Source organism: Papio anubis, chromosome 9 (assembly GCF_008728515.1).
Source record: "Papio anubis isolate 15944 chromosome 9, Panubis1.0, whole genome shotgun sequence".
NCBI lineage: Eukaryota > Metazoa > Chordata > Mammalia > Primates > Cercopithecidae > Papio > Papio anubis.
In genome coordinates this window covers 97,279,953-97,306,857 of record NC_044984.1, presented here as the reverse complement: position 1 = coordinate 97,306,857, position 26,905 = coordinate 97,279,953, and the positions used below count along the sequence as shown (strand labels likewise).

At 42.8% G+C, this 26,905-nt stretch overlaps 1 protein-coding gene across 2 annotated transcripts in view; it reads left to right on the top strand.

Annotated features, from left to right (window-relative positions):
* Positions 1 to 26,905, top strand: part of PAH (phenylalanine hydroxylase) — a 74,738-nt gene that overhangs the window by 16,971 nt on the left and 30,862 nt on the right. For both annotated transcript variants that reach the window (XM_021922819.2, XM_021922820.2), the window contains exons 3-4: positions 6,696 to 6,879; positions 23,961 to 24,049. In XM_021922819.2, the coding sequence (XP_021778511.2) occupies positions 6,696 to 6,879; positions 23,961 to 24,049 (273 nt within the window). The remainder of the gene's footprint in view (positions 1 to 6,695; positions 6,880 to 23,960; positions 24,050 to 26,905) is intronic.

Genomic DNA, 26,905 nt, shown 5'->3' with positions numbered 1-26,905 from the left:
AACACTAGAAAAACTGAGTCATGAAACATAAATTGTTTTATTGTTATCCTCAAAGCTAGAAACTTCTCTGTGGAAGTGGATGCTTCCAGGGGTGGGGTATGAGTGAAGAGCACTATATCCTATGGTCTGCTTCCCAGAACTTCTTCCCTGCTCCCCTTCCTTCCCGAACTCTCCCACAAATAAGCATGCCAGAGGTGTGTCCATTCTTGGTTCTTGAATTTGCTGTGCTCTCAGCTCTGCATAAGGCAGGAATTGGTTATGTCTTCTTTTGAAGCTTCATCTTAGGTAAATAGTAGGTGGAACCTACCCATTCTCTTTCTTCCTGAGCCAAGAAGGATGACATTGCTCTTTGCTTTGTTTAACAAGTAATCTCTGTTTGCCAGAGAAAGCTTCAGACCTGCCGCTGTCTCTCTGGCGTTGCCTCCCCACTATTTTCTCTCTCCCTAATGGGGGCCCCTCTGTGGGTTTCCCTAGCCACAGTCCTCAAGGGTGTGTTGCCTGCAGTTGAAGCCATAAATAATGGCTGCACCATGAGCCTGTTTGAGGTTACTTATTGTATTTACTACATCCAGAGGTTTTAATTATTTGTGTTTGACATAATGGTAGTAATAATAATAAAAGTTAGTATTTTAGTGGAGTGCTCACTGTATGTATGCCTGGCAGGAAAGGCAGTGTGGTTAAAAAACTAATGACTCTGAGATTAGGGAAAAAAATGGGCCTTGTTCTCTAGCTGCTTAAGGCAAAGCACCTTCATCTCTGTTTTTACCTTTTTATGTCTCCCTTAACCTTTTCAAAGGATTGTTGGGATGGTCACAGAAAAGAATTCTGTACTATAAAGTGATACTTAAGTATGAAAAGGCATCACTACCGTTCTTTTGAACTTTATACCATTAACGATTCAGGAAATAGATAAACCTCTTCAACCACAAGTTCAGTGAATTTTAATTTTTTGAAATTTTAGAGTTATTTAAGTTATATTTTCAGATACTTTCTGTCTATTTAAATATGCAGTAACCCCTATTATCTGTTTGTTTTAATAAAGTATATACAATACTCCTTGTTTTTCTCCATAATAAATAGCATTACCAAGGAAATCACACACTTTCTGACTAAGTAGCAGATAATTTGCCAGGCATTTATGTTAGAGGACCAACTAAAATAAATGACTTTTTTTGTAATAACCATAAGAACTAAAATATCACTATTTAAAGACATTGAAATTGAGAAGCTGTAGTAAATAATCATTATTTTCACGTTTTTTTTTTTTTTTTTTAATTTATTTATTATTATTATACTTTAAGTTGTAGGGTACATGTGCATAACATGCAGGTTTGTTACATATGTATACTTGTGCCATGTTAGTCTGCTGCACCCATCAACTCGTCATTTACATCAGGTATAACTCCCAATGCAATCCCTCCCCCCTCCCCCCTCCCCATGATAGGCCCCGGTGTGTGATGTTCCCCTTCCTGAGTCCAAGTGATCTCTTTGTTCAGTTCCCACCTATGAGTGAGAACATGCGGTGTTTGGTTTTCTGTTCTTGTGATAGTTTGCTAAGAATGATGGTCTCCAGCTGCATCCATGTCCCTACAAAGGACGCAAACTCATCCTTTTTTATGGCTGCATAGTATTCCATGGTGTATATGTGCCACATTTTCTTAATCCAATCTGTCACTGATGGACATTTGGGTTGATTCCAAGTCTTTGCTATTGTGAATAGTGCTGCAATAAACATACGTGTGCATGTGTCTTTATAGCAGCATAATTTATAATCCTTTGGGTATATACCCAGTAATGGGATGGCTGGGTCATATGGTACATCTAGTTCTAGATCCTTGAGGAATCGCCATACTGTTTTCCATAATGGTTGAACTAGTTTACAATCCCACCAACAGTGTAAAAGTGTTCCTATTTCTCCACATCCTCTCCAGCACCTGTTGTTTCCTGACTTTTTAATGATCGCCATTCTAACTGGTGTGAGATGGTATCTCATTGTGGTTTTGATTTGCATTTCTCTGATGGCCAGTGATGATGAGCATTTTTTCATATGTCTGTTGGCTGTATGAATGTCCTCTTTTGAGAAATGTCTGTTCATATCCTTTGCCCACTTTTTGATGGGGTTGTTTGTTTTTTTCTTGTAAATTTGTTGGAGTTCTTTGTAGGTTCTGGATATTAGCCCTTTGTCAGATGAGTAGATTGCAAAAATTTTCTCCCATTCTGTAGGTTGCCTGTTCACTCTGATGGTAGTTTCTTTTGCTGTGCAGAAGCTCTTTAGTTTAATTAGATCCCATTTGTCAATTTTAGCTTTTGCTGCCGTTGCTTTTGGTGTTTTAGACATGAAGTCTTTGCCCATGCCTATGTCCTGAATGGTACTACCTAGGTTTTCCTCTAGGATTTTTATGGTATTAGGTCTAACATTTAAGTCTCTAATCCATCTTGAATTAATTTTCGTATAAGGAGTAAGGAAAGGATCCAGTTTCAGCTTTCTACTTATGGCTAGCCAATTTTCCCAGCACCATTTATTCAATAGGGAATCCTTTCCCCATTTCTTGTTTTTCTCAGGTTTGTCAAAGATCAGATGGCTGTAGATGTGTGGTATTATTTCTGAGGACTCTGTTCTGTTCCATTGGTCTATATCTCTGTTTTGGTACCAGTACCATGCTGTTTTGGTTACTGTAGCCTTGTAGTATAGTTTGAAGTCAGGTAGCGTGATGCCTCCAGCTTTGTTCTTTTGACTTAGGATTGTCTTGGAGATGCGGGCTCTTTTTTGGTTCCATATGAACTTTAAAGCAGTTTTTTCCAATTCTGTGAAGAAACTCATTGGTAGCTTGATGGGGATGGCATTGAATCTATAAATTACCTTGGGCAGTATGGCCATTTTCACGATATTGATTCTTCCTATCCATGAGCATGGTATGTTCTTCCATTTGTTTGTGTCCTCTTTGATTTCACTGAGCAGTGGTTTGTAGTTCTCCTTGAAGAGGTCCTTTACATCCCTTGTAAGTTGGATTCCTAGGTATTTTATTCTCTTTGAAGCAATTGTGAATGGAAGTTCATTCATGATTTGGCTCTGTGTTTGTCTGTTATTGGTGTATAAGAATGCTTGTGATTTTTGCACATTAATTTTGTATCCTGAGACTTTGCTGAAGTTGCTTATCAGCTTAAGGAGATTTTGGGCTGAGACAATGGGGTTTTCTAAATATACAATCATGTCATCTGCAAACAGGGACAATTTGACTTCTTCTTTTCCTAACTGAATACCCCTGATTTCTTTCTCTTGCCTAATTGCCCTAGCCAGAACTTCCAACACTATGTTGAATAGGAGTGGTGAGAGAGGGCATCCCTGTCTTGTGCCAGTTTTCAAAGGGAATTTTTCCAGTTTTTGCCCATTCAGTATGATATTGGCTGTGGGTTTGTCATAAATAGCTCTTATTATTTTGAGGTACGTTCCACAATGAAAGCAGCTTCCCAGCTCTTCGCACGAATGTGGGAGTGGGGTGTTTCCATACTTAGCAAGTGCTTCCAGCAGGAAAACACTGACTGCAAGTTGACATCTTTGTGTTGGGGGTTCAGTGCATTTGAGTAGACTTTGCCAAGTGTTGCTGCTGACCAACATTCATTTTTTAGTTCATTTCTGCTTCAGAACCAGTGTAAAGAGTCCAGGTTTTGCAAGAAAACTGTGGCATAATTACAAATGAGCTCCAGTCCCCCACAGCCTATTCTCAGAAAGGGACAAGACAGATATAAATAAAACTCTTGAGTCATCCAGCCTAATTTTTTTAGGGGATGCATTTGGACAAATTATACAACCCACCTTGTGCCGCTTATCTATGTCTGGTGATTTTGCATCTAGCACTCAGCAGATGCCATAGTAATCCAAAAGAGTCTAAGGAATTTGGTTCTACAATTAGGGAGCATTTGAGACATCAAGCAAACTCTGATACGCAGGCAGTTATTACCTTTGAGAAAGAAGTTATTGCCTTTTTCTGATAATACATCACAGCTACATTCCTTAAAAACTCTAAGACTATTTATACTTGTGATGTTCCAACACTTTTTGAGAGCATTTTAAGAATTGTTTTTTCACTGAGGTGTTTAAGAATAGTCAAGAATAAATGTCAGTTTGAATTTTTTATATATACATATATATGTACACACACACACACATATGAGAGTTAATATGAAAATATAAACAATTATTACAAATCAGTAAAAAATCTCTGTGATAAAAAATGGTATAAACTGATAATTCATTAAAAAAATGCAAATGGCTACTAAACCTAGGAAAAATGTTTAGTGTCATCAGCAATTAAATAAAAAAATTGAGCAATGAGTTATTTGCTGTTTTCATCTGTCAAGTCAAGAATATTGAAAATTCTTAAAGTTAGTACAGGTGGGAAACATGGATCTTCTAGTGGAAAGATAGAAGAGATGAGTATAGTCTTTCTGGAAGGCAATGGGACAATATATAAATAATCTTTAAAGGGTAGTTTCTGATTAAACAATTTGACCCCTAGGCATTTATTCTGAGAAATCAGACAAGTAGGCAAAAATTTATGTATAATGTTGTCCATTATTTCTAGTGGCAGAAAAACAAGAAGCAGCACATATATCCATCACTAGAGTATTGGTTAAAGAATTTATGACTGCATTTATGCAGCAGATCATCAGGCAGCCATTAAAAATGGTCTGATTAGGGTAGGAATGGCTAATGTAAAAGCGGGAAATATCTTATTCATCCTTGCATTGTCCGAGTACCTAGCTTGGCCCATAATATTTGATTTAAAGATGATATTCCTCAGGGAGATATGATGTGCTCTTTTCTTCCCATTGGATTCCTGAAATTCTCTTTATTTAGCCACATAGTGATCAGTGTAATAGTCAAATCTGAGGGTGACATGGAATATGATGAACTTTTTTTCCGTTTTCTTACCCACAAACTTTTCTCATATCCTTGGATAATTTTGATCCTTTTGAGGAGATTATAGAAGACGTCTTGAATATAATGTCTTCTTACCACTTCCACTCCCACCAGCGTGGACATAGCCACATTCACGTCTTGTCTGCATTTCAGCACCAGCCTCTTGACAGGCCTTGCTTGGTCTATCTTATCCCTTAAAGTTTGTTCTCAACATAGAAGTTAGACTGATCCTTTTAAGCCTATGAGATCATATTATTCCTCTGCTCAAAATTTTGCAAAGACCCCTATTTCTTTCAGAATCAAAACCATAGTCCTTAAAATGGCCTGCAATGCCCTGTGATTGTTCTGACACTGTCTCCTGTTATTTTCCCCTTGACCTCCTCCACTCTCGTCAACCCACCTTGTGGCTGTCTCTTCAACAGGCCAGGCACGCTGCCATCTTCTGGCCTTCACCTCCCTCAACTCCTTTAGGACTGTACATAAATCGTGCCATCCCAATGAGGCCCCATGTGTCTGCCTTATTTAGTCCTGCAATCTGCCCTCACCCTGCCTCAGGAATGCCCATTTGCTTCCCCCTGCTCTGCCTTGCATTGTTGCCTTAGACCTTCTCATTATAACATGCACAAATGAGTTTCTGTGTGTTGTTTGTGTCCCCTCAACTTCAATGTAAGCTTTATAAAGGGAAGCATCTTTATTTTGTTCACTGATGGATTCCAAGCTGCTAGAAGGATCACTGGCCACTGTTGGGTGCTACAAATGTATATATTTATTGAATAGCTTGAATGGAAAGTAATTATATATATACATATTATTTTATTTATTTATTTATTTATTTATTTATTTAATTTTGAGACAGAGTCTCGCTTTGTCGCCCAGGTTGGAGTGCAGTGGCACGACCTTGGCTCACTGCAACCTCCACCTCCCTGGTTCAAGCAATTCCCCTGTCTCAGCCTCCCAAGTAGCTGGGATTGGGATTACAGGCACACACCACCATGCACGGCTAATTCTTTTGTGTTTTTAGTAGAGATGGGGTTTCACTATGTTGGCCAGATTGGTCTTGAACTCCTGACCTCAGGCAATCCACCTGCCTCCGCCCCGCAGAGTGCTGGGATTACAGGCATTAGTCACCGCACCTGGCCTATATAAACATATTAGTGGTAATTATATTAGATAATTTTTACTATGTGCCAAGTGGTGCATATGTATCATATCATCAACATTCCCAATAAACTTATGAAGCAGGTATAATTAAGACCAGCAAGTTACAGATGGAAAAACTGAGGATTAGAAACATGAAAGTACATTGTCTCACAAGCAATAAATTTAGATGTTAGATATAAATCAAGTAAGTCTGATCCCCCTATTCAAGCAGAACAATGTTGCTTCTATCTTATTTATTTATTGTAATTCCATAGAATTTCATTTGGGAAGTGGGGAGGTTTCCTATGTAAATATTTTTGGCAACAACTGTCTTAAATATTTTAACCAAATCAAAATCTTACAGTGGCAACTCTAGGCCTTTAGCAGATTTTCATGTGATTAAATTGTGACATGTGAACTAACTGCCCCACCTCCTGCCACTTAGTACTTGGTTTTAAAGAAGAAAAAGTAAACAACTTTTGCAAATTTAAGGACTCTTTTCTACTCTTATAAAAACAATTGTATTCGTGAACTCTCCATTTTGTTGTGTTAGGTTTTATTGTACTGGTTCTGCATCTTTGACCTGTGTTAGTTCCAGTGACTGTCTCCTCACCCTCCCCATTCTCTCTTCTAGGAGAATGATATAAACCTGACCCACATTGAATCTAGACCTTCTCGTTTAAAGAAAGATGAGTACGAATTTTTCACCCATTTGGATAAACGTAGCCTGCCTGCTCTGACAAACATCATCAAGATCTTGAGGCACGACATTGGGGCCACTGTCCATGAGCTTTCACGAGATAAGAAGAAAGACACAGGTAAGAATTAGAGGAATTTTGCAACATAAGTAACTCCACACTGTCTTCATAAAATAACAGCAAGATATATATTTAACAGCATATTTAAATATATGTATATTTAATATATATGTATTGGAAATAATGCCTTGGAAGACTGTTTGGGGGATTGAGCGGATATAGGTTGGGGACCTAGGCAAGTGCGTGGTATATTTTAGACATATAATGAATTTTAGTTCTTTTCCCCCTTCCTAAAGATAGCTATTTCTTTTTTCTTTTCTCTCTCTCTCTTTTTAACTTTATAAGCTTTTAATTTGTATTTATTTTTATTTTTCTCTCTTTTTTTTCTTTTGACTTTTATTTTAAATTCAGGGTTATAGGTACAGGTTTTTTGCATGGGTGAATTGTGTGTTATGGGAATTTGGTGTACAGATAATTTTGTGACCCACGTAATCAGCGTAATACCCAATAAGTAGTATCTAGTTTTCAACAAAACCCATGAAAACAAGCAATGGGGAAAGGAGTTCCTAGTCAATACATGCTGCTGGGATAACTGGAAAGCCATATGCAGAAGATTGAAACTGGACCACTGCCTTTTACCATATACAAAAATCAACTCAAGATGGTTGAATGGATTTTTGCATCTCTCCATTCCAACCAGAGGGATCTCCCCATATAGCTCCAGTTCATAACATGCCAATTCCAGAGCTGGAGCTACCTGGCTTCTTGTTGCTAGGGCTTTCATTGTCATTTTCCATCTTCTTATCTGTCTCTTCTACTCATACAAGCTCCTTGTGGGCAGGTACACTCTCTTACCTATATTTGTATCCTCAGAGTTTAGCACACTGCTTGGTACACAGGTGCTCTGCACATATTTCCAAGTGAATGACTAATAAAGGAGTTGTCAAAACTTGCATTGTCCCATTATTTACATACTGAAATGCTACCCATCCTCTCGGGATTGGGGGGTGGGGGCGGGGAAGGGTGATGGAGTGTAGCAATTATAAGTGTGGGCTTGAAGTTGAATAGCCTGTGGTTCAAGTCCTGCTTCTTCCACCTATTGAGTTTGATACCCCTGACAAATTGCTTTAACTGCCCTGACCTCAATTTTTCATAGGGCTTTTGTGAGGATTAAATGAAGTCATACATAAACAGTGCTTAGAACAGTGCCTGGTGCACTGTAGGGCTGGACAAATGATACCATGTGGTTGTTATTATGATTATGATTAGCCTGAAAGCAATACAGAGGAGCAAAGTGACTGCTTTTTAGGGCCTCAAGTATATTCAAGTGAACCATTTTTTAATAGACGTTTTATTTTATTTTTTATTTTTATTTTATTCTTTTTAGACAGAGTGTTGCTCTTGTTGCCCAGGCTGGAGTGCAATGGTGCGATCTCCGCTCACCACAACCTCTGCCTCCCAGGTTCAAGCGATTCTTCCGCCTCAACCTCTCGAGTAGCTGGAATTATAGGCATGTGCCACCAAGCCCGGCTAATTTTTGTATTTTCTGTACAGACGGTCTGTCACCATGTTTGTCAAGCTGGTCTCGAACTCTTGACCTCAGGTGATCTACCCGCCTCAGCCTCCCAAAGTGTTGGGATTACAAGCGTGAACCTCTGCGTCTGACCTTAATAGGCTTTTTAAAAGAGCAATATTAGGCTTACAGAAAAATTGCACAGAAAGTACAGAGAGTTCCCAGGTCTTTCATCCCTACCTCAGTTTCTTCTATTGACATCTTGCATTTGTGTGTGGTTTTTTTTTTTTTTAGAATTGATGAGCCAATATTGATATATTATCTCTAACTGAAGTCCATAGCTTACATTCGGGATCATGCTTTGTGTTTTGTAGTTTTATTGATTTTGACAAATGCGTAATGTCATGTATCTACCATTTCAATGTCATACAGAATAGTTTAATTGCCCTAAAAATGCCCCATGCTCCAGCTATTCATTCCTTCTTCTTTACACACTCCTTGCAGCAACCACTGATCTTTTTACTAGCTCCATAGTTTTGCTTTTTCAAGAATGCCACATAGTTGAAATCATACAGTATGTAGCCTTTTCAGACTGGCTTCCTCCATTTAGCAATACATATTTACAAATCCTCCATGTCTTTTTGTGACTTGATAGCTCATTTCTCTTTGTTCCTGAATAATATTCCATTGTCAGGATGTATCACAGTTTGCTTATGCATTCACCTATTGAAGGACATCTTGGTTGCTTCCAATTTTTGATGCTTATGAATAAAGCTGTGAATAAACATTTATGTGCAGGTTTTTGTGTGAAGGTAAGTTTTCAACTGATTCAAGTAAATATTTAAGAATGTGATTGCAGAGATGAACTTCTTTAAAAAATTATTTTTTTCTACTGTAAAATCAAGTTTCTTTCCAAAACACTTGGAAAGACTTTGGGTCAAGAGGAGTTCAGGCACCATAGCTGAAAGAAGCATTTGAATAGGCAGAGATGCTTTAAAATGAGACAAGATCCACCCTGTAAAATAGGCCACTGAAACATTTTTCAAAAGGTAGCTCCGTGGTCTTTCTAGGAGACTCATCTCTGCCTTCATTCTCCTGTAGGTATAACCAAGGTAAGGAAAGCCCACCCCAGTGTTCTGGCTTTGCAGAGAGTGGGCAGCCATGCAGATGGGCTTGGGTCCCTGGAGGGCAGGCACTGGGAATTCCTCCCTGGATCATTCCTATCTGCCTTCTTTCCTTTTCAGCCTCCCAAGCTGCTTCCACAATGACTGCCCTCTCTTGCTTTTTTCCAGCCACCTGCTCTCAACAGGAGCTGCAGACCCTCTGGACAAAGGGCCTGCCAGATCCTGGGGCAATTCAGCCTCTGGTTGGAGCAGGTGGAGGCTGGGCCAGCTGGGGCCATGAGGAAGGAAATCAAAGCAATTGACAGGCAGACAGCCAGCCCCTGGAGGAGCCAGAGAATATATAGTAAACCAGCTGGAGAGTCGGCAGCCTGAACTGGAGGCTCAGAAAGGAGGTTCTTAGCGGGGACATAGAGGGGGAGTTAGGAGTGCAGACTCAGGAACCACGGTGACCACACTTGGTGTGACTTTGAGCAAATCATTCACCCTTGCAGTCTCCCACTGTATCAAAGGGGAGTCACAACAGCCTCTGCCTTATAGGATTGGTGAAATCACACAAGTGAAGCACTGGGAACAGAGCAGAGCATGTTTAAGGACTTAAAGATATTCTCTATTCTTACCATTATCATCATTATCGTTATAAACACTGGCATGAGCACAAGAGCTACCGAAATGCAGCCTGTACACAGCTCCTTTTTCAGAGAGTCTGGCAACTGGAAAGTGACCTGAGAGGTCATGCAGTCCTACAGACCCCTTCATTTTTCATTGTAAAAACAGAGGCTGGGACTTGCCTTAAGGCAAAGAATGGGTTCTAGGGGGTCACGGGCAAGGGTGTGTTGAGAGATGCTCTGTGCCAGGCACAGTGCTAGGAGAGAAAGGGTCAAACTGCCTGTTCTTAAGGAGCTCGCAGCCTGGCAAAGGAGAAGACACACCCAGGTAAGTAGAATAGAGGAACAGGTGCTGTGAGAAAGACAAGGTTGGTGCAATTCGGCCTGTTCCCTGCTTGTGTTTAGCTCTGAGAATCCAGGAAGTATGAAAGTAAAAAAAGCTAATGATATCTTTTTTTTTGAGATGGAGCCTCCCTCTGTCGCCCAGGCTGGAGTACACGGGAGCACAATCTCTGCTCACTACAACCTCCGCCTTCTGGGTTCAAGCAATTCTCCTGCCTCAGCCTCACTGAGTAGCTGGGATTACAGGTGCATGCCACCATACCCAGCTAATTTTTATATTTTTAGTAGAGACGGGGTTTCACCATGTTGGTCAGGCTGGTCTTGCACTCCTGACCTCAGGTGATCTGCCCACCTCGGCCTCCCAAAGTGCTGAGATTACAAGTGTAAGCCATAATGCCCAGCCTAAAAAGCTAATGTTTTTACATAGAGGCATCATGTAATAAAAGTTGGGCTTATTGGAACCTGGAGGAAGCACAGGTTCATTTCCCTAGCAAGGATTCTCACGTCTTTGCTCAAAATGGCAAGGTTGTTGATATTTGAAGTGGGATGACATTTTCCCTAGGGAAGAAAAACTGGCTAAGACCAACCCTTTAAAACAACATGTGTTTTGTGACCCTTATTTCTTCAGATGATTGGTTACCCAATCCCATAGTGGCTGCCCCCACCTGACCTTAACTTACCTGTAATGAGACAGCTGATGCTGACATGCCACAACCTGGCATCTGCCAAGAAAGGCTCTTTGGGTTTCTGTGACAGTTTCCATGAAGTGGGGTCTGGGCCAAGAAACAGGTCTTTTTAAGGAGAACAACCATTTCTTTGCAAAATCGCCCTTTCTATAGGACTCAGTGGGAGAACAGTCAGAGGAAGAAAAGCATTGTAGTAGATCTGAACCTTTGATTCTTTCTCCGGACAAAATGCCCTTTTTATTGAGGGGCACAGATCTCAGAGGCGAGTCTGACAGCAGGTTCAAGTAGGAGAAATCAATTAAGCTAAACCACTTTCCACTCTAGTTTTTAAACCATTCAAAAAGCCATGTGGGTGATAGAAAATAAAAGTTTTTTAGTTTCTTAATTGCGAAAGTTCCCCACCCAAAACAGCTTAAGAGAAGGTTAATTACGGCGACATGGTAAAGAAACCCCAACCTTCTCAAATGCCTCCTGGAGAAGCTGATGTGAATTTAATAGGATTTTAATCCAGAGAGTCTTTTGAATACTTGAGGTCTATTCTCCTGCTACCCTCTTTCCTGATGACTTCAAATCCTTCTTCAACCCAACATGAAAGAGCATTAATATCTTTCATCGATCAATCTACTAATCCTTTTACCTTTCCCTTTGAGTCGACTGCATGACATTACATTTAGTGGGGGTTAGAAAATTCCTATATGGAGACAGATTGCAGCCAGGAGAAGCGGACAGACACAATGTCTTGGGTAGACAGAGTTATAGGAACATCACCATTTGAGAAATATGTTTGCAGTTATTTTCCACGAGCGGATAAATATCTGTTGGGTTTTGTTTAATTTATGGTGATTATAAGGGGAAGAAAAGTGGACTCAAATTACCAGAACAACTACTGGTTCTGTGGAAAGCAGAAAGACTATCTGCGTGTCTATCTATCTATCTATCTATCTATCTATCTATCTATCTATCTACGTTGCCTGGGGACACTTATGATTGCTATGAGAAGACAAAAGCAACATCATTATAGTCATTCCTTCCCTCTTATTGCCCCTCCTTGCCTTCTTGAGTTTTTTCTGCTTCAACATTTCTGACCTGAAGAACAGTGCTGAGTAAAGCTGACATTTCAGATCAATTGGGGTTGAAGGGAGGATAGGATTCCTTAGAGGGCTCTGAAAAGCCCCTGGGATTGTGGGCAAGATAGTACATGGGTGTGCATGCATATTTTTTAGGAGACAAGATTTTTCAAAGGGGCTATGGTTCCCAAAGAGTTAAGAATTTTTAGAGAGAAGCTGCTTAGGGCTGGAAGGGAATCCATATGGTTAGAGTTTTTCTCCACTCCCACCACCTGAGTGTTTCTTTCCTCTCTCCTTTCGTCTGCTTGGCTTTTCTGTCTCCACCTTCCCACTGCCCTCTTCTCAGTTCTAAACCTGCTCCCGTGCATTTCACTTTGTGCATTCCATGGGTGCCTTTCACAGCTGTAGATATATGTGGCTCTTTGTCTGCAGGAGACCAAGTATCTGCATGTTTGCAAAAACACAGGATTGACTGCCTTTTTCAGTCTTTACCTGGATGCTTGCTGGATGTGCTGATGTAGCACTAAGTCCTGGCAGCTGGGGAGGTCACTCGTTTCAGCAGACTGCCTCACTGAGACAAGCAGACTCCAGCTGAGAGGATCAGCCCATACAGGGGGAGCTGACACCAACCCAGGAGCGGGAAGCAGAGTCTCTTCATATCCTTGGTAGACTGTCTTCTCCCTGCGGTCAGTCACAGGCAGCTCTCTTCATTGGCAAAGGAAGATCCTGAGCAAATGCTATTTCTGTAGCCCATCTAGTTTGCCAGGTCACAGAGCTTCAAGCTCAGGAAGATTAAAAAATTATAAGGAGGCTCTCATTCTAAGAGGAATCCCTCACTGGTATGCCACATCCAGTGTTTTCCAAATTCTTTCACATTAGGTTGTCTCATTTAAGCTTTGCAACAACCAACTCTGACAGCTAAAGCAAACATAGCTAAAGCAAACATTCTTGTTTTCAATATTGGAAAACAAGTCAGAAAGGTATAATTAAAAGATTGCATGGATTTTGCAGTTCAATTCCTGGACTGTAGCTGTTTGGCCAAGTTGCTGTCCCTCTTTAGGCCTCAATATTTTCATCTGCAAATGAAGAAATCCAGGTACCAGTGTGGTTGTGTGGATTATATGATATAATTTGCATAAAGTGCCTAGCATGTAGGGCCCATGCAAAAGGTTACAAGTAAACTTACCCTTAAGTCTCTCATAAGGATACACACACAATGAATCTTAGGGTTGAGCATGTCCAAACTCCCAAAACTCTTGATGTCTGATAAATAAAGGCAACCGCGAAATGCTCTTTGGGTCAGTCCAAAAGATAGTGAAAGGTAGAAAAAAATTAGACAGGGAATACATTTTCTCTGTGTGACAGGTGTGTTCTCTCAGTTGAAGAAGGAAGTAAAAGGATATGGAATGACTGTAACTAAATGTCACTGCCATCATGCTGGATTGAGGGAGTATTGTCGTGATGCACTAAGGGCCATGAATTTAGAGTCAAGAGCCAGGATTTGGGTCTCCATCTTGTACACTACCAGCTAGGTTTGAATTCCATCTGACACCCTTCCAGATGGATGACCCCTTGTCCTTAATCTGTGAAACGGAGCAAAGACCCACTCTCCCAATTCCTGTGATTCCTTGAGGGGATTATGTGGAGTACCCTGTGCATTAGGGTGCTTAAAGATCAAGTTGAACTTGCTTGAGTTGAGTAGGCCCTTGATCTTAGACATCCTTAAGCTTCAATAGGGAGAGCTCTCTATGATTTATAACCCCAGCCAATAGCAGGTTACTTGTCACCACCAGTTCCATGGACATAGACACTGACCAGGCCAATAATAATATATAAGGAATTGGTCGCAGCCACCACCTCATTGAAGCCAGGCTTACCTAGCAGCCACGGAGACAACTTCATGTGTGGGATTGTATGATGGGCCCTGTGAATGATCTCACATTTCCAAATACTTTTTGTGCTTAACATCATCCACTTGGTGCTATATTGCACATGGCACTGGCATATGAGATAGAAGGTCACCTTTTCATGCAGCTTTTCTTTCTCCTTCCCTTCTTTCTTCCTCTTTCCTTCCCTACTTCCACCATCCTCTTTCCTCCTTGCTTCCTTCTTTCTTCTTTCCCTTTTCTTTTCTCTTCTTCCTTTCCTTGTACCATTCTGACAATACTCAAAACCAATAGCCTCTTTTATTTTTCATCCTCTTTGACATTTTTGTAGCATCTGACATAAATATCCCCCAGGAATTCTCTCTTTCCTTAGCATTTTATGAATTATGTGGCCCTTACCTTTTAAAAATCTTGACTGTTGGAATTTTCTTCCTTCTCTTACTACTCCTTCTCAAACAGCACAGAGTCAGCGTTGCCAAATTCCTCTCTCATTCACATCTATCTCCTAATTCAGTTATCATTTATGCTACCGATATTGATTGAGTGCCCACTCGGTGTCAGTCACATGATAGGATGCAATAGTGAAAAAGACAGACATGGTGCCTAGACCCATGCATTGTATAATCTAGTAGGTTGTGGCTACATGGCATAATACATGGCAGTGATAGAGAAGGTGGCATGCCTCAGGAGTAGTCTTAGGAGGTGCACTGAGGCACTGAGTCCAGGCGTGGGTTCAGTTGATGAGAAGAAGGGGAGCAGGGCCAAATAAGTGCTCCTGGAGTGACACAGCCAATACATGGAGGAGGCTTTAGGTGTCTTCTGTTAGGCCCAATGTTGGCTGACCATAACTAGAGTTGTCAGTGACAGGCAACCAGATCTCAATGCAATGGTGAGCTCTCAGAAGACAGAATTGGATATTTGGGGATATAGGGGCCAACCTGCCAATGGATAATGTTTATGAGATACATAGTATCTTAAAAATGATATTGGGAGGGTAGTTGTAATTTAGGGGGTGGTTGGAATAATGGCCCTACAGGTTATTATTTTATTTATTCATAATTTCACTCATATCTATTCACTCACTCCCTCTGCTTATTAAGCACAATTTCACCCTTCATGTGTGAGATCCCTTTTAGTCATCTAGTTCGGGGATTCTTATTTTTCCATGTGAACAGAGAGAACAGATGCTTTGCCCTAAAACCACTACTCCTGACTTCTGACCACTGCTGTCTCCAGGAGGCAGAGAGTAATAGCTGGGCACCATCAGCCAGCCTTTGGCTCATCATTCTTGCCAAGAGCTTCCTGAAGAGCATTCCTTCTCCAGAAAGAAAGTAGAAGCTACTTAAAAGAGAAAAACAAAACCCTTAAAAGTCTTGCTCCTGCAGGACGTTGGCAAGCCGTCTCTTCTTCCTTTGTGGGAGCTGTGGAGATCAGCACGCAGCAACTGCTTCTCTGCGTGGCTGGAGGCCACTGCCTAGAAGGAGACATCCGGGAGCCTGGGAGGGGGTGGTGAAAACAGCCTTCTATTTCACACCCAAGAAACCAGGATTTATTGCTCTCTCTGAGACAGGCTGGAGGCAAGCCTGGGTGCCTTGCCGGCTAACCCCTGGGGCTGGTGAATGTCGGGTGGAGGGAGGGGGTAAGATTGGACTCAGCCTGCACCTTGAGCTGCTGTAAATTGAATGGGCCTCCTCTGACCCACTGGCCAGGAAGCAGGTTCTGGCCAGGCCTGGGGGGTCTTTTCTCAGTGAAGCTCCTGAGCCAGCCGCCCCTTGGCGTCCTGGCTAAGCATTTGACCCCGACTTAATGGGACCACTACGTGGGTGTCCAGGGCCAGCTCTCCAGCGGGCTGCTTCCTTTGGAGCCAAATCAATATTTATTAATGATCTGCCCCCACCGGGTGCCTCCGCTCCACAGAGGGCCTCTGTTGCCCCAGCCTGCCCAAGTCATTCATTAACCGTGAAGCCCAGCCGCCCACCCGAGAGGCTGTTGAGGGGCTCACAGAGGCCAGCCCACCGGCCGAGGTATTTGGCAAGGCCATTAATGAGCTAATCTGATTTAACTTTTCAAAACAGAGGTCTGGGTCGCTGGGGTCAGTCTCTATTTCCAGCTTTGTGAGAGAGACTGGGTGGGGGAAGGGACCTGCAGCCTTCAGTAAAGAAAAGAAGGGGTATGTGAAGGAGAACTTACGTTAAAAAGAGACTATCCCTAAATCCAGGGATGCTTAGGATGGGGCAGGCCCAAGGCTGTCCTAGGGATCTTCTTCGAGCACCTTTAGAGATCTACTTTAGTTTGTCACACTTCCTTTCCTTCTCAAGGTGGGAGAAAATGAATCTAAAATTTAAAAGCACTCCTTCACCACCACCACCACACCATTATTCAAAGCCTAGCATTGCTTTTTGGTGAAGTGCATTGGCTGCAGAATTGTCCTTTCAGCTCAGCTAGCTTAGTGATCTTGAGCAAATCACTTTATCTCTCTGAGCCTGTTTGCTCATCAGTGAACAGCAATAATGTCTACCACCTAGGCCTGTTTTGAGAATTAAAGGAGATGATGAAAGTAAAGCACTTAGCACAGTATCTGGTGCATAATAAGCTCTCAAGAAAATGTAACTTTAGAGGAAAAAGGGTAGCCCTACCTTTTTGCCTGAGAAAAATCAGAAAAGCCCAGGTGCAGAGGTTAGAGACACAAGTACAGACTGGCTTGGCCTCTAGTGGCCTCTGAGACCACTATCTTAGTCAGACAAGCAACTCTGGAGTTTATTATGAGGCTCAGGTGCAAGGACTAATGTCACAGGTGCACCTGTTTTGGGTCAGTTTCTTCCCACTCCAAGGAAGGAGGCGGGCAAGGGCTCAGCACCTTGCCCATTTCACAGATGCAAAGCCAGAGACTCAGGAATTAAGTAGTTTGCTCAGACTCCCATGTTGTGTGGGTGGGAAAGATGAGACTTGAACTCAGACCTGCTGGCTTCAAGCCCAGGATGTGCACACCCTTCACACAATGTAGAGAGTCAGTACATGTGTCAAGGCTTGGCACTGAGTTTGTCTGGGGTCCTCTGTGGTCTCCCCTGAGGTCTTTGCACTGCCTGTTTCACAACTCTGCAAGATGGGAAGTGAGCCACATCAGGGATCGATCCCCAGTCCCCAACACCCAGCACCCAGGTGCCTCTCCCCGGTCTCGTTCCTCAGGCTTTGTCCCTGCTCTCCAACATGATAGCTGGTGAATTTTCTCTTAATGGTTAGGCCTGACCTGGGTCCTCATCCTACCATAGAAGACACATAGACTGTACCCAAGGGCATTAACTTCACCTGAGGGAATAGATCAAAGATGGGGCTGGGCTGCTGCCTGGAGGAAGTGAGCACCAGGCCTTCTCACTCTTTCTCACTTGCCCTTCTATAATGATAATAATACCACTACCAGATACTTATAAGCACTTGCTGTGTGCCAGACACCATTCTAAGCACTCTCCATACATGAGTTCATTTTAATCCTCCCATCAACCCTCTGAAGGACGTACTGTTATTATAGCTATTTCGTAAATGGGAAACTAGGGAACAGAGGGATTAAGTAATTCGCACAAAGTTCCAAAGTTCCAAAGTTGAGATTGGAGCTAGATTGGAGCTAGGCGGTCTGGCTGCAAAGTGTGTATGAAGAGCCCCCAGGCTTTGCCACTTCTCCAGCCTGGCTGTGTTTTGGACCTTTTCTTGATGATGGTGGGGTCCCAAAGCCACCAAAGGCCCCTGGACTCAGGTGAGCACCCTGCAGCTTTGCAGTGCTACCTTGGGGTCCCTCACAGCCTCTGTGACAAGGTGCAGAGCTCAAAGGTCTGGGATGTGGCGAGCTGTTTTGATCTTTGTCTTCTTTTTACAGAGACTTGAATCATCTGAGTCTTAGCAAATTTTCTCAAGTTCTTCAAATTTTTTGTTTTTGTTTTGTTTTATTTTGTTTTGTTGCTCCGACCAAGAGAGCTGAACGAAGCCAGGTAGCCCAGGAAGAATTTTCCTTTGGATAAGGGGGAAAAAAAAAAAAAAAAAAAAGTCACCCAGAGCTGGAAATACGCTGGTTCTGCTGCCCTCTGGCGTTCGCTGGGCGCCAGCCAGCCCACACAGCCCCAAGTCAAGGTGGTGCACCCTAGCTTAGGTTTATGGGGAAGAACGTTGTTTCTTTGGTGGGAGGAGAAAGGGAAATGAGGCAGTGCATTTGGGAACCGAACAAATGTAGTGACTGTATTTCTGAAAAATAAATGAGGTTGACACATTGATTGAAGTGAAGCTGACTTTTCAAGTATCCTCTGGCCAGTCTCAGCCCTTCAGAGGATCCCACGGATCTCGGAATAAGAAACTCAAAAGGGTGTGACGCGCAGATGAATCTAATACCCACATGTCACAGAAACTGAAGGCCGAGATTAGAAACCTCCTAATATCAAAGCTGGACAGAGAACCAGCTTCCTGATCCCAATCTCTGTTCTTTCCTCCTCCTTCCTCCTCCTTTAATCATCATCATTAAAATCATTGTCATATTAATGGTTAACACTGATAAAGCACTTATTATGGGCCCCTGTGCTAAGATGTGTCATATTGCTGCAGCATTTAATTCATCCAATAATATGGAAAGAGCATTTTAATTCATTTTGTGAATAGGGAAACTAAGACTCCAGGAGATAAGACACTGGCCAGTTGCACAACAAAATAAGTGGCAGAGACTTTCGAGGCTTGCTGGAAAACTTTCCACTCTGCTCTCTGCTATGATAAGCTAAGGACAGAGTAGAAAAAATTATATATATATATATATATATGTGTGTGTGTGTATATATATGTATATGCATATATATACACATACATATATAGTATGTGTGATATGTGTGTGTGTTTATATACATACACACACATATGTAACTCACAGCTGAGCAGTAATACTATCTACTATGTGCCGGTATTGTTTTCCATAAATCATGCATATTAACTCATTTGACATCATGTTGTTCTTATAAAGCAATATTTTCTAGTACTACTATTATCACCATTTCAAAGATAGGAAGAGTGAGGCACAAAGAGATTTAATAACTTTTCCTGGGCTCATAGATAGTAAACGCAGAGATAAGATTCAAACCTGGGCTGTCTGGCTGTTGTAAGACTCTTAACCATTGCTGGACTGACTATTCATGACACAAATAGGAAACCAACTCTGGACTAGGGCCAGATCCTGACTATCCCAGACTTCATTGAGCCATGCCAAGGCAATGTCAAGTCACCAGGGTCTTCCCTCTGGGGTCTAGAGGCAGAGGATGTCATAGTAAATAGCATGTTGCCTTTAACATCAAAAAGACAAGAGATAAGTGTTGGCAAGGGTGTGGAGAAGAGGGAACCCTTGTACTCTGCTGGTGGGGATGTAAGTTGGCACAGCTATTATGGAAAACAGCATGAAAGTCCCTCACAAATGTAAAATATAAATACCATACTTTCCAGAAATCCCATGTCTGAGTATATATTCAAAGGAAATGAAATCAGTATGTCGAAGAGATGTCTGCACCCCTTTTTCATTGCAGTATTATTCACAACAGCCAAGGGAAACAACCTAGATATCTATCAATATGTGTCTATCAAGGTGGATGAATGAAGAAAATGTGATACCCCCAAACACACACACACACACAATGGAATATTATTCAGCCATAAAAAAGAAATCTTGTCATTTGGGACAACATGGGTGAATCCGAAGGGCGTTATGCCAAGTGAAATAAACCAGACACAGAAAGACAAGTACTACATGATATCACACATATCCAATTCAAAACGTGTTGAATTTATAGAAGCAGAGAGTAGAATGTTGGTTGCCAGGGGGTAGGGTGATGAGAGAAATTGGGAGATGGTCAAGGGTACAAAGTTTCAGTCATAAGATGAGCAAGTGCTGGGGGTCAAATGTATGGCATGGTGACTATTGTTAATCACACTTTACTGTGTACTTGAAATTTGCTCAGAGAGATCTGAAGTATCCTGGTTCCACTCCATCCCCACACAGGAAAAATGACTACATGAGATGATTAATATGTTCATTAACTTGATCATGGTAACCATGATGCATGCATGTATTAAATAATTACATTGTATTTATAAATTTATAATATAAATATATATATAAGTGTTACATAAAATATATGCAATAGGCCAGGGGCGGTGACTCACACCTGTAATCCCAGAACTTTGGGAGGCCAAGGCGGGCGGATCATGAGGTCAGGAGTTCCAGACCAGCCTGGCCAATGTGGTGAAATCCTGTCTCTACTAAAAATGCAAAAATTAGCAGGGTGTGGTGGCACGTGCCTGTAGTCCCAGCTACTTGGGAGGCTGAGGCAGGAAAATTGCTTGAACCCGGGAGGCGTAGGTTGCAGTGAGCCAAGACTGTGCCACTGCACTCCAGCCTGGGCGACAGAGGAAGACTCCGTTTCAAATAAATAAATATTAAAATATATGCAATATATACAAATATAATTGTGTGTATACATGTAAATTTTACAATTGTATGCAATTTTATACAATTGTAATTTTATATTATAAAAATATATACATTTTTTATTGTTCCATTATACCCCAATAAAGATGGAATTTTTAAAAAAGAATTTAAAAAAGAGCATCCCCATAACTTTCCATTTCCTTATGCTTCTTTTTTCTTCTTCTTCAAGAATTTCCTTACATCGTCACGTATTTACATTTACTTATTTCGTGTTGCCCCTGCCAGAACGTAAGCACCACAAGGATGAAGACTCCCTTGTATGCACCCCCCAGTGCTTTGTGCTTGGTATGCAGGAGGTGCTCAGTACATATTTGTGGAATCTCCTTTGGTGATTCTAAGGGTCCCCTAAGTAAGAAGAGGGTGCAGCAAGAAAGGACTTGGCCTGCCTTATTTCTGGGGCCAGCAGTTACTGACAGAATTATGAATGATTCCCAGGCAAAAGAGAAATGATGAATGAATGGAGACAGGCTACCTCCACAGTGCGGGGATGGGGTTATCCGTGGTGCTGAACACAGAGGAGAGACGTTAGGCCCCCTTGTCCAGGTGGGTGCCAGTCATTGAAACCCCGCAGTGGAAATGTCCTGGAGAAACAAGAAAGATCTTAAAGAAGATCCTGAGCCCTGGATGACTCTGAAGTGCTGATTCCTTTCTCAAGGCCTTGCAAACCTGGGTGGGAAAAACCCCCATTCTTGGCACTGACAACAGAGGTTCAGTGTGCAGTACAAATGCTGGACCCACAGAGGAAGGAGAGCTTGGGGAGGAGTGTAGGTGACAAGGTGGGAAGCCACGTTCCTCACCAAGTGAGCAGAGCATGGTATTGAGTCACCCGAGACTCCAAAGTTTCAGCAGTTGGGACCAAGGAGGTCTATCAAGAGACTTGCCCTCACTGTTCCTCAGTTTCTTCATCTGTAGAATGGGATAATAATAATACCTACCTCAAAGGACTGTTGCAGAAATTGAAGGGGGTAGCATATGTGAGATGTTTAGGGCAGTGTCTGATACACAGCAAGTACTACAGAAGTGTTACCTGGAACGATGGCTGCAGCATCTGCTTCTGTTCTTGCTGTCCATAGGGAGCCAATCTGGAAAAGAGGGCTGGGCTTTAGGGCCATGGAAACCTCTGGGCAGGAAATCTGGCTTCAGAGCCAGCCCTCCTTATCAGTATGCTCTGCCACCTTCCCATGAGTGGCAGGATGGATTGGAGATCAAGACCAGAAGCCAGAGAGTCAGCTGGACCTGTATTTGAATCCTGACTCCACTGTTTCTTAGCAATGTGTGTATTTGGGTTTGCACTAAACCTCTCTGTACCTCAATGTCCTCGTCTTTAAAATGGGAATATTAATAGTACCCAGCTCACAGGTAAAATATTTAGAACACCATTCTGTTTTGGTTTTATTGCTAACATGGGTGGTAGAGAGCCTAGGCTCCTCAGCTCTGCAGAAACCAGGGTCTAAATGGACCTTGATGAACTGCTGGAATCAGCTCTCCTTGTTTTGCTGGAATGCAGCTGCTGCTCCTCCTGAGGCTCCTGTTTAGATCATGGATGGAATTTCCCCAGATTGGCCACTAGATGGCACGCATGCTCTTTCCTGTCCCATCTAAGTAGGTCAGAATCATGAATAATGGGTATCAGATGGAAAGTCGTGTTTTATGTGCCAGACGCTGAGCGGCGCCCTTTGCCTGTTTTCTCATCACTGCCCACAGCAGTCCTCAGATTCAAAGAGCTACTCCACCAGAAATGCTACACCAGAAGTGCCTGGCACATGGGAAGGCTTCAAAAACACATTTGCGGTTCTTCCTATAGTTGTGTATCCCAGCTGTTTTATTCCTCCTCCTCCCGGAGGAGGAACTGAGACACAGAGAAGATAAGTAGGCAGATGGAGCCCGGGTTCTAAGCCAGACCGGATGCTGATTGGAAGTTCAGCATCTTCCCCTCAACCTCATTTCAGGGGAAGTTTGGAAGCCTTGTGCTCACTTCAGGGTTCCCACCACATCTATTTTGGCTCTCTGGATTCTTTTTGAATCTACCATTTTCTTACTCCTGGTGTGATCTTAAACCAGCTATTTAAAATTTTAGAGCCTCAGTTTCTTACCTGCGCAAGAGGGGTTATCATGCCTTCCTTATTTTGGAGGTACCTCAGAAATAGCAACTGTACCAAAGCAGGCACTCCGGATGGTGGTTACTGCTGTCAATACCTTAAATGTTAACATAACCAGGGTGAATCCATTAGTTCCTTCCTTCCCTCCTTTCTTCCCTCCCTTTCTTCCTTCCTTCCTTATCTTTTCTCCCTCCTTTCTATCCTTTTCTTCCCTCCCTCTCTTCCCTCTTCCTTCCCTCCTTCTTTTTCTCTTTATGCCTGGTACAACAAAGTACCCATGGTTTCTGCCCTCATGAAACTTACAGTCCAAAATGCCCTTGTCTCTGTTCATTCCTGGGAAATTTTCACCTGCAATGTGTCTTGTTTCCTGTAACCTACAGGGACGTCGGTGCTGCCACCTGCCCTTCTCCCTGGGCCCCTCTCTCTGCAAGACCCAGGTGTTGTAGTTCACCCTACTCAAGCCCAACCCCTTCCCCACTACACTGGCTCAGAAGCAAGTCTGAAATCCTTTAGGTGCTGCAAGGCATCTTCAGATCCCAACTACCTGACTCCCTTCGCTCTGCGTCACAGTGGCTTTCTAACTGGCTTTGCAATCAAAAGATTTTGCTGCAGTGCCTGGGGCCTTTGGGAGGGAAACACATAATGGGAAGATGGGATCTCATGAACTTGTTTACAGTAGAACAGTCTGGTTTTATATAATTTATATTTTGGGCCTATATGTAATATTCTGCTGCGAATGGCCGGACACAGTGGCTCATGCCTGTAATCCCAGCACTTTGGAAGTCCAAGGGGAGGGGTCACCTGAGGTCAAAAGTTCGAGACCAGCCCAGCCAACATGGTGAAACTCTGCCTCTACCAAAACTATAAAAATTAACCAGGCATGGTGGCGTGCACCTGTAATCCCAGCTATTCGGGAGACTGAGGCAGGAGAGTAGCTTGAACCCAGGAGGCAGAGGTTGCAGTGAGCTGAGATCACGTGCCACTGTACTCCAGCCTGGGTGACAGAGGGGAAAAAAAAATTCTGCTACTAAAGAAAACCATCAAAGAAAACTACCATGACGGGTGGGAGGGAGATGAATTTTGAGATAATTCAGAGAACATCTCCATGAAAGATAATGTATTTGGGAATGGGTGTTAAAACTGGTTTCTAAGGAAAACGGAGTTTAACTTTTGAATGATAGTAATTTGGGGGTTATCTGGAAGCCAGCCCACTTGCCATCACCATTGACTGGGATCCCCACTTCTGATCTCAGCGAGGCCTTTGGCCATGTCCTGCCAATCTGCACTCAGGACTTTGCCTTCTCTGTGTTTCAGTGCCCTGGTTTCCAAGAACCATTCAAGAACTGGACAGATTTGCCAATCAGATTCTCAGCTATGGAGCGGAACTGGATGCTGACCACCCTGTGAGTCCATGGCCCATAGGTTGAGATTCTTTCAGTGCCTCTCCTCCACTTCCCTCCCCTCCTCCTACCTCCTCCACTTGGAGCAATGTGCTTGTTCACTTGTTCGACAAACACTTATTGTGTTCCTATTTACACGAGGGCTGGGAAAAATTAGCAAGACATTATTGTCATCATCATTATCATGGTCATTATTATTGTAGGAGCAAATATAAATCACTGTCCAGAAACTATTGTCTCTATATACTAGATCTGTGTGTGCACACACACACACATAGATGCAAATCATCATTGCTTCTGCCTGTGTACATCTATGGAGGTTTAAATCAAGTGCTTGGTAAACAGCAACCTGTACTAACAACTCTGCCAACTGCAGGGGGCAGGGGGGAGTGGCGACATTGAAACTGGATCTTAAAAACTGAGTGGGAAATGTTGGTCAGATAAGGAACAGAGAGGGCTTATGGCTGAAAGAACAGTGTATGAGATACCAAGAGTCCTGGAAGCATCCACAATATTGTAGGAATGACTGGTTGGTGCATTAAGTATGAGAATGAGAGATGCGGTTGGGGCAGTGGGTTGGGATCAGATTGTAAAAGGTCTGATGGACCAGAAAGAGGAACATGGACTGGGCCTGTGCCTTGAGGCCATGGAGGCAGATCCTTTAATGGTTTTTGAGTAGAGGACTGGGTAGGGGAAATTTCATCGTTCCCTCTACTCTGGGGCAGAGGGTCTGGGAAGGAACAGCCCAGGCTGCGGTGGCTCGGGGCCAGGTCTCACAGCCTCCTTTGGTGGGAAGGGCCACCGTCCTGTTGCCTGCCCTTTATTCTCTGCCAGGCAAATGACTCCTTAATCTTTAAATGACTTGCAGCCATTTACATTGGTGAAGGTTTAGCAGAACCCAGAGGAAGCGTCTACACTTCCACAGGAATCTGTTTTCTCCTCACATTTATGTGGGTCTTTACAATCAGCAAAGGATGTTCGCAAAGGCCTTTTTCAGGAGGCAAAGCAGATGCTTCCATCTTACAGAACTAGTGAGGCCTGAGGAGCCTGATGACTTTTCTAAGGCCCTGTGCTATACTGTGAATCCTGAGAGCTCATGGTGCCTGGAGACAAAGGCCTGGCTAGTGGCAGAAATCCAGGCTCTTTTACAGAGGCCAAAGGCGAACGATTTCAGGGGCAGGCTGGCCTTTTGAAATATGAATGATTGATGCTTCTTCTAATTCAAATTGTAAAACCCATTATAGTGGGCTTGAAAACACAGAAGAACATGAGGAGGAAAATGAAAAGCAACCATAATTTTAGTTATTTCTGTTTTTCTCTCTGGCCTATTCTGCATTTTTTAAATAATGAGAAAGCATATATAAACAGAAACAAAGGTGAATTTCCTCCCATCTCCCAGACTTCAAAAGAGAAAAAAAAATCACCCATTATCACACTATTCTAAAATAATCAATAAATCAATATTAATATTTGGGTGTGCCTCCATCCTTCCTCCTTTCTCTCTGTCTCTCTCTCTCTCTCTCTAAATATATATATATATATATATATATATATATATGCACACAATTATGTGTGTGTGTGTGTGTATACATGCCACAACTTACTAACCAGCACCCAATTGCAAACGTATAGGAAGTTTGAGTCTCGCCTGTGCATGTTCATGTGAACTTCCAATGGCTTCCTTGAATATTAGCTGTGAAATTAAACTAAGTTATATTTAAACTAAGGATAGGAATTACATTTAAGGCTCTTAGTATATATTACTTAAATACTCTCCCTCTCCGAAAACTAAAGGTAAATGTGGGGACTTTTGGCCCCCATTCCATCCTCCTGTATACTATGTAGCCTACTCCCAGGAGCCCTGGGGTGCCAAGGTTGCTCACGTGGGACTCTGCTTTGTGTACCCATTCAACAGGTCTCTGTCTGGGGCCTCTTAGCCATCAACTCTGTCCGCAAAGCATCTCCAAAGATACCGGTTCTCAGAAAAGCTATCTGTTCACCTCTGACCCCATCCAAGGGGTCTGTCCAGCAGGGCGTTCTCCTCTTACCAAACTCCTGTCTTCCTGCCCCAAACCGGCATTTTTCCCATTGGTCTCACTCCCTTTTCATTTGGGGCAGTGGAAGACGCCAATACAAAGAGATTGACATTTTTCTCTCTGTATCCTCATGTCCCCTCCAAAGCTGCTGGCACTGGCTTTAAAAGTCTCTGGAATTCATTGGGCTTTAAAAGCCACGTCTTTGACTCCCTGCCCTCTCAATGTTATGAATTTTATTGTAAAAATACAACATATCAGGTACACAGTTCCCTGAAGACGAGGCGCCAGGCTCTCTCTGTTCCTTTGGTTTCTCATCAGATCCCAGGGAGGTGGGCCAAGGACAAAGCAAACCCTCCAGCGTGCTTTCCCAGAGACCCCGGGGCCCACATGCCTGGCCTCAGTGTGTGACTGCAAACAGAAACCAGCACAAGGAGTGGCACAGGCAGCGGGTGTTCTTCTCCAAAGGACCCTCTGTTCTCTCTGTCCCGTTGCATCCTGTGTAATCTCTTTGTCCCTGAACCCGGCCCTTGGCAGTATGCATGGATGTGTGACCCAATATCTCTCATCAGGTCCTGCTTTGAAAAATGAAGTAAAGGAAGGATTGTTTCCAAGATAGAGGGAAAACGGCCTCTGCCTTTCAGTTTTAGCTAAGTGAGAAAATGAAATAGGAAAGCGAGATTCCCCAGTGACCATCTTGCCTCCTTTCCCCTTCTTTCCCAGTCTCCTTCCTTTCCCCTTTCCCACCTTGCTTGCTTTTTTCCACAAGCTTTTATTTAGCTAATGATATTAGGAGCTAATGCTTCTTCAGCATGGTCTATGTGCC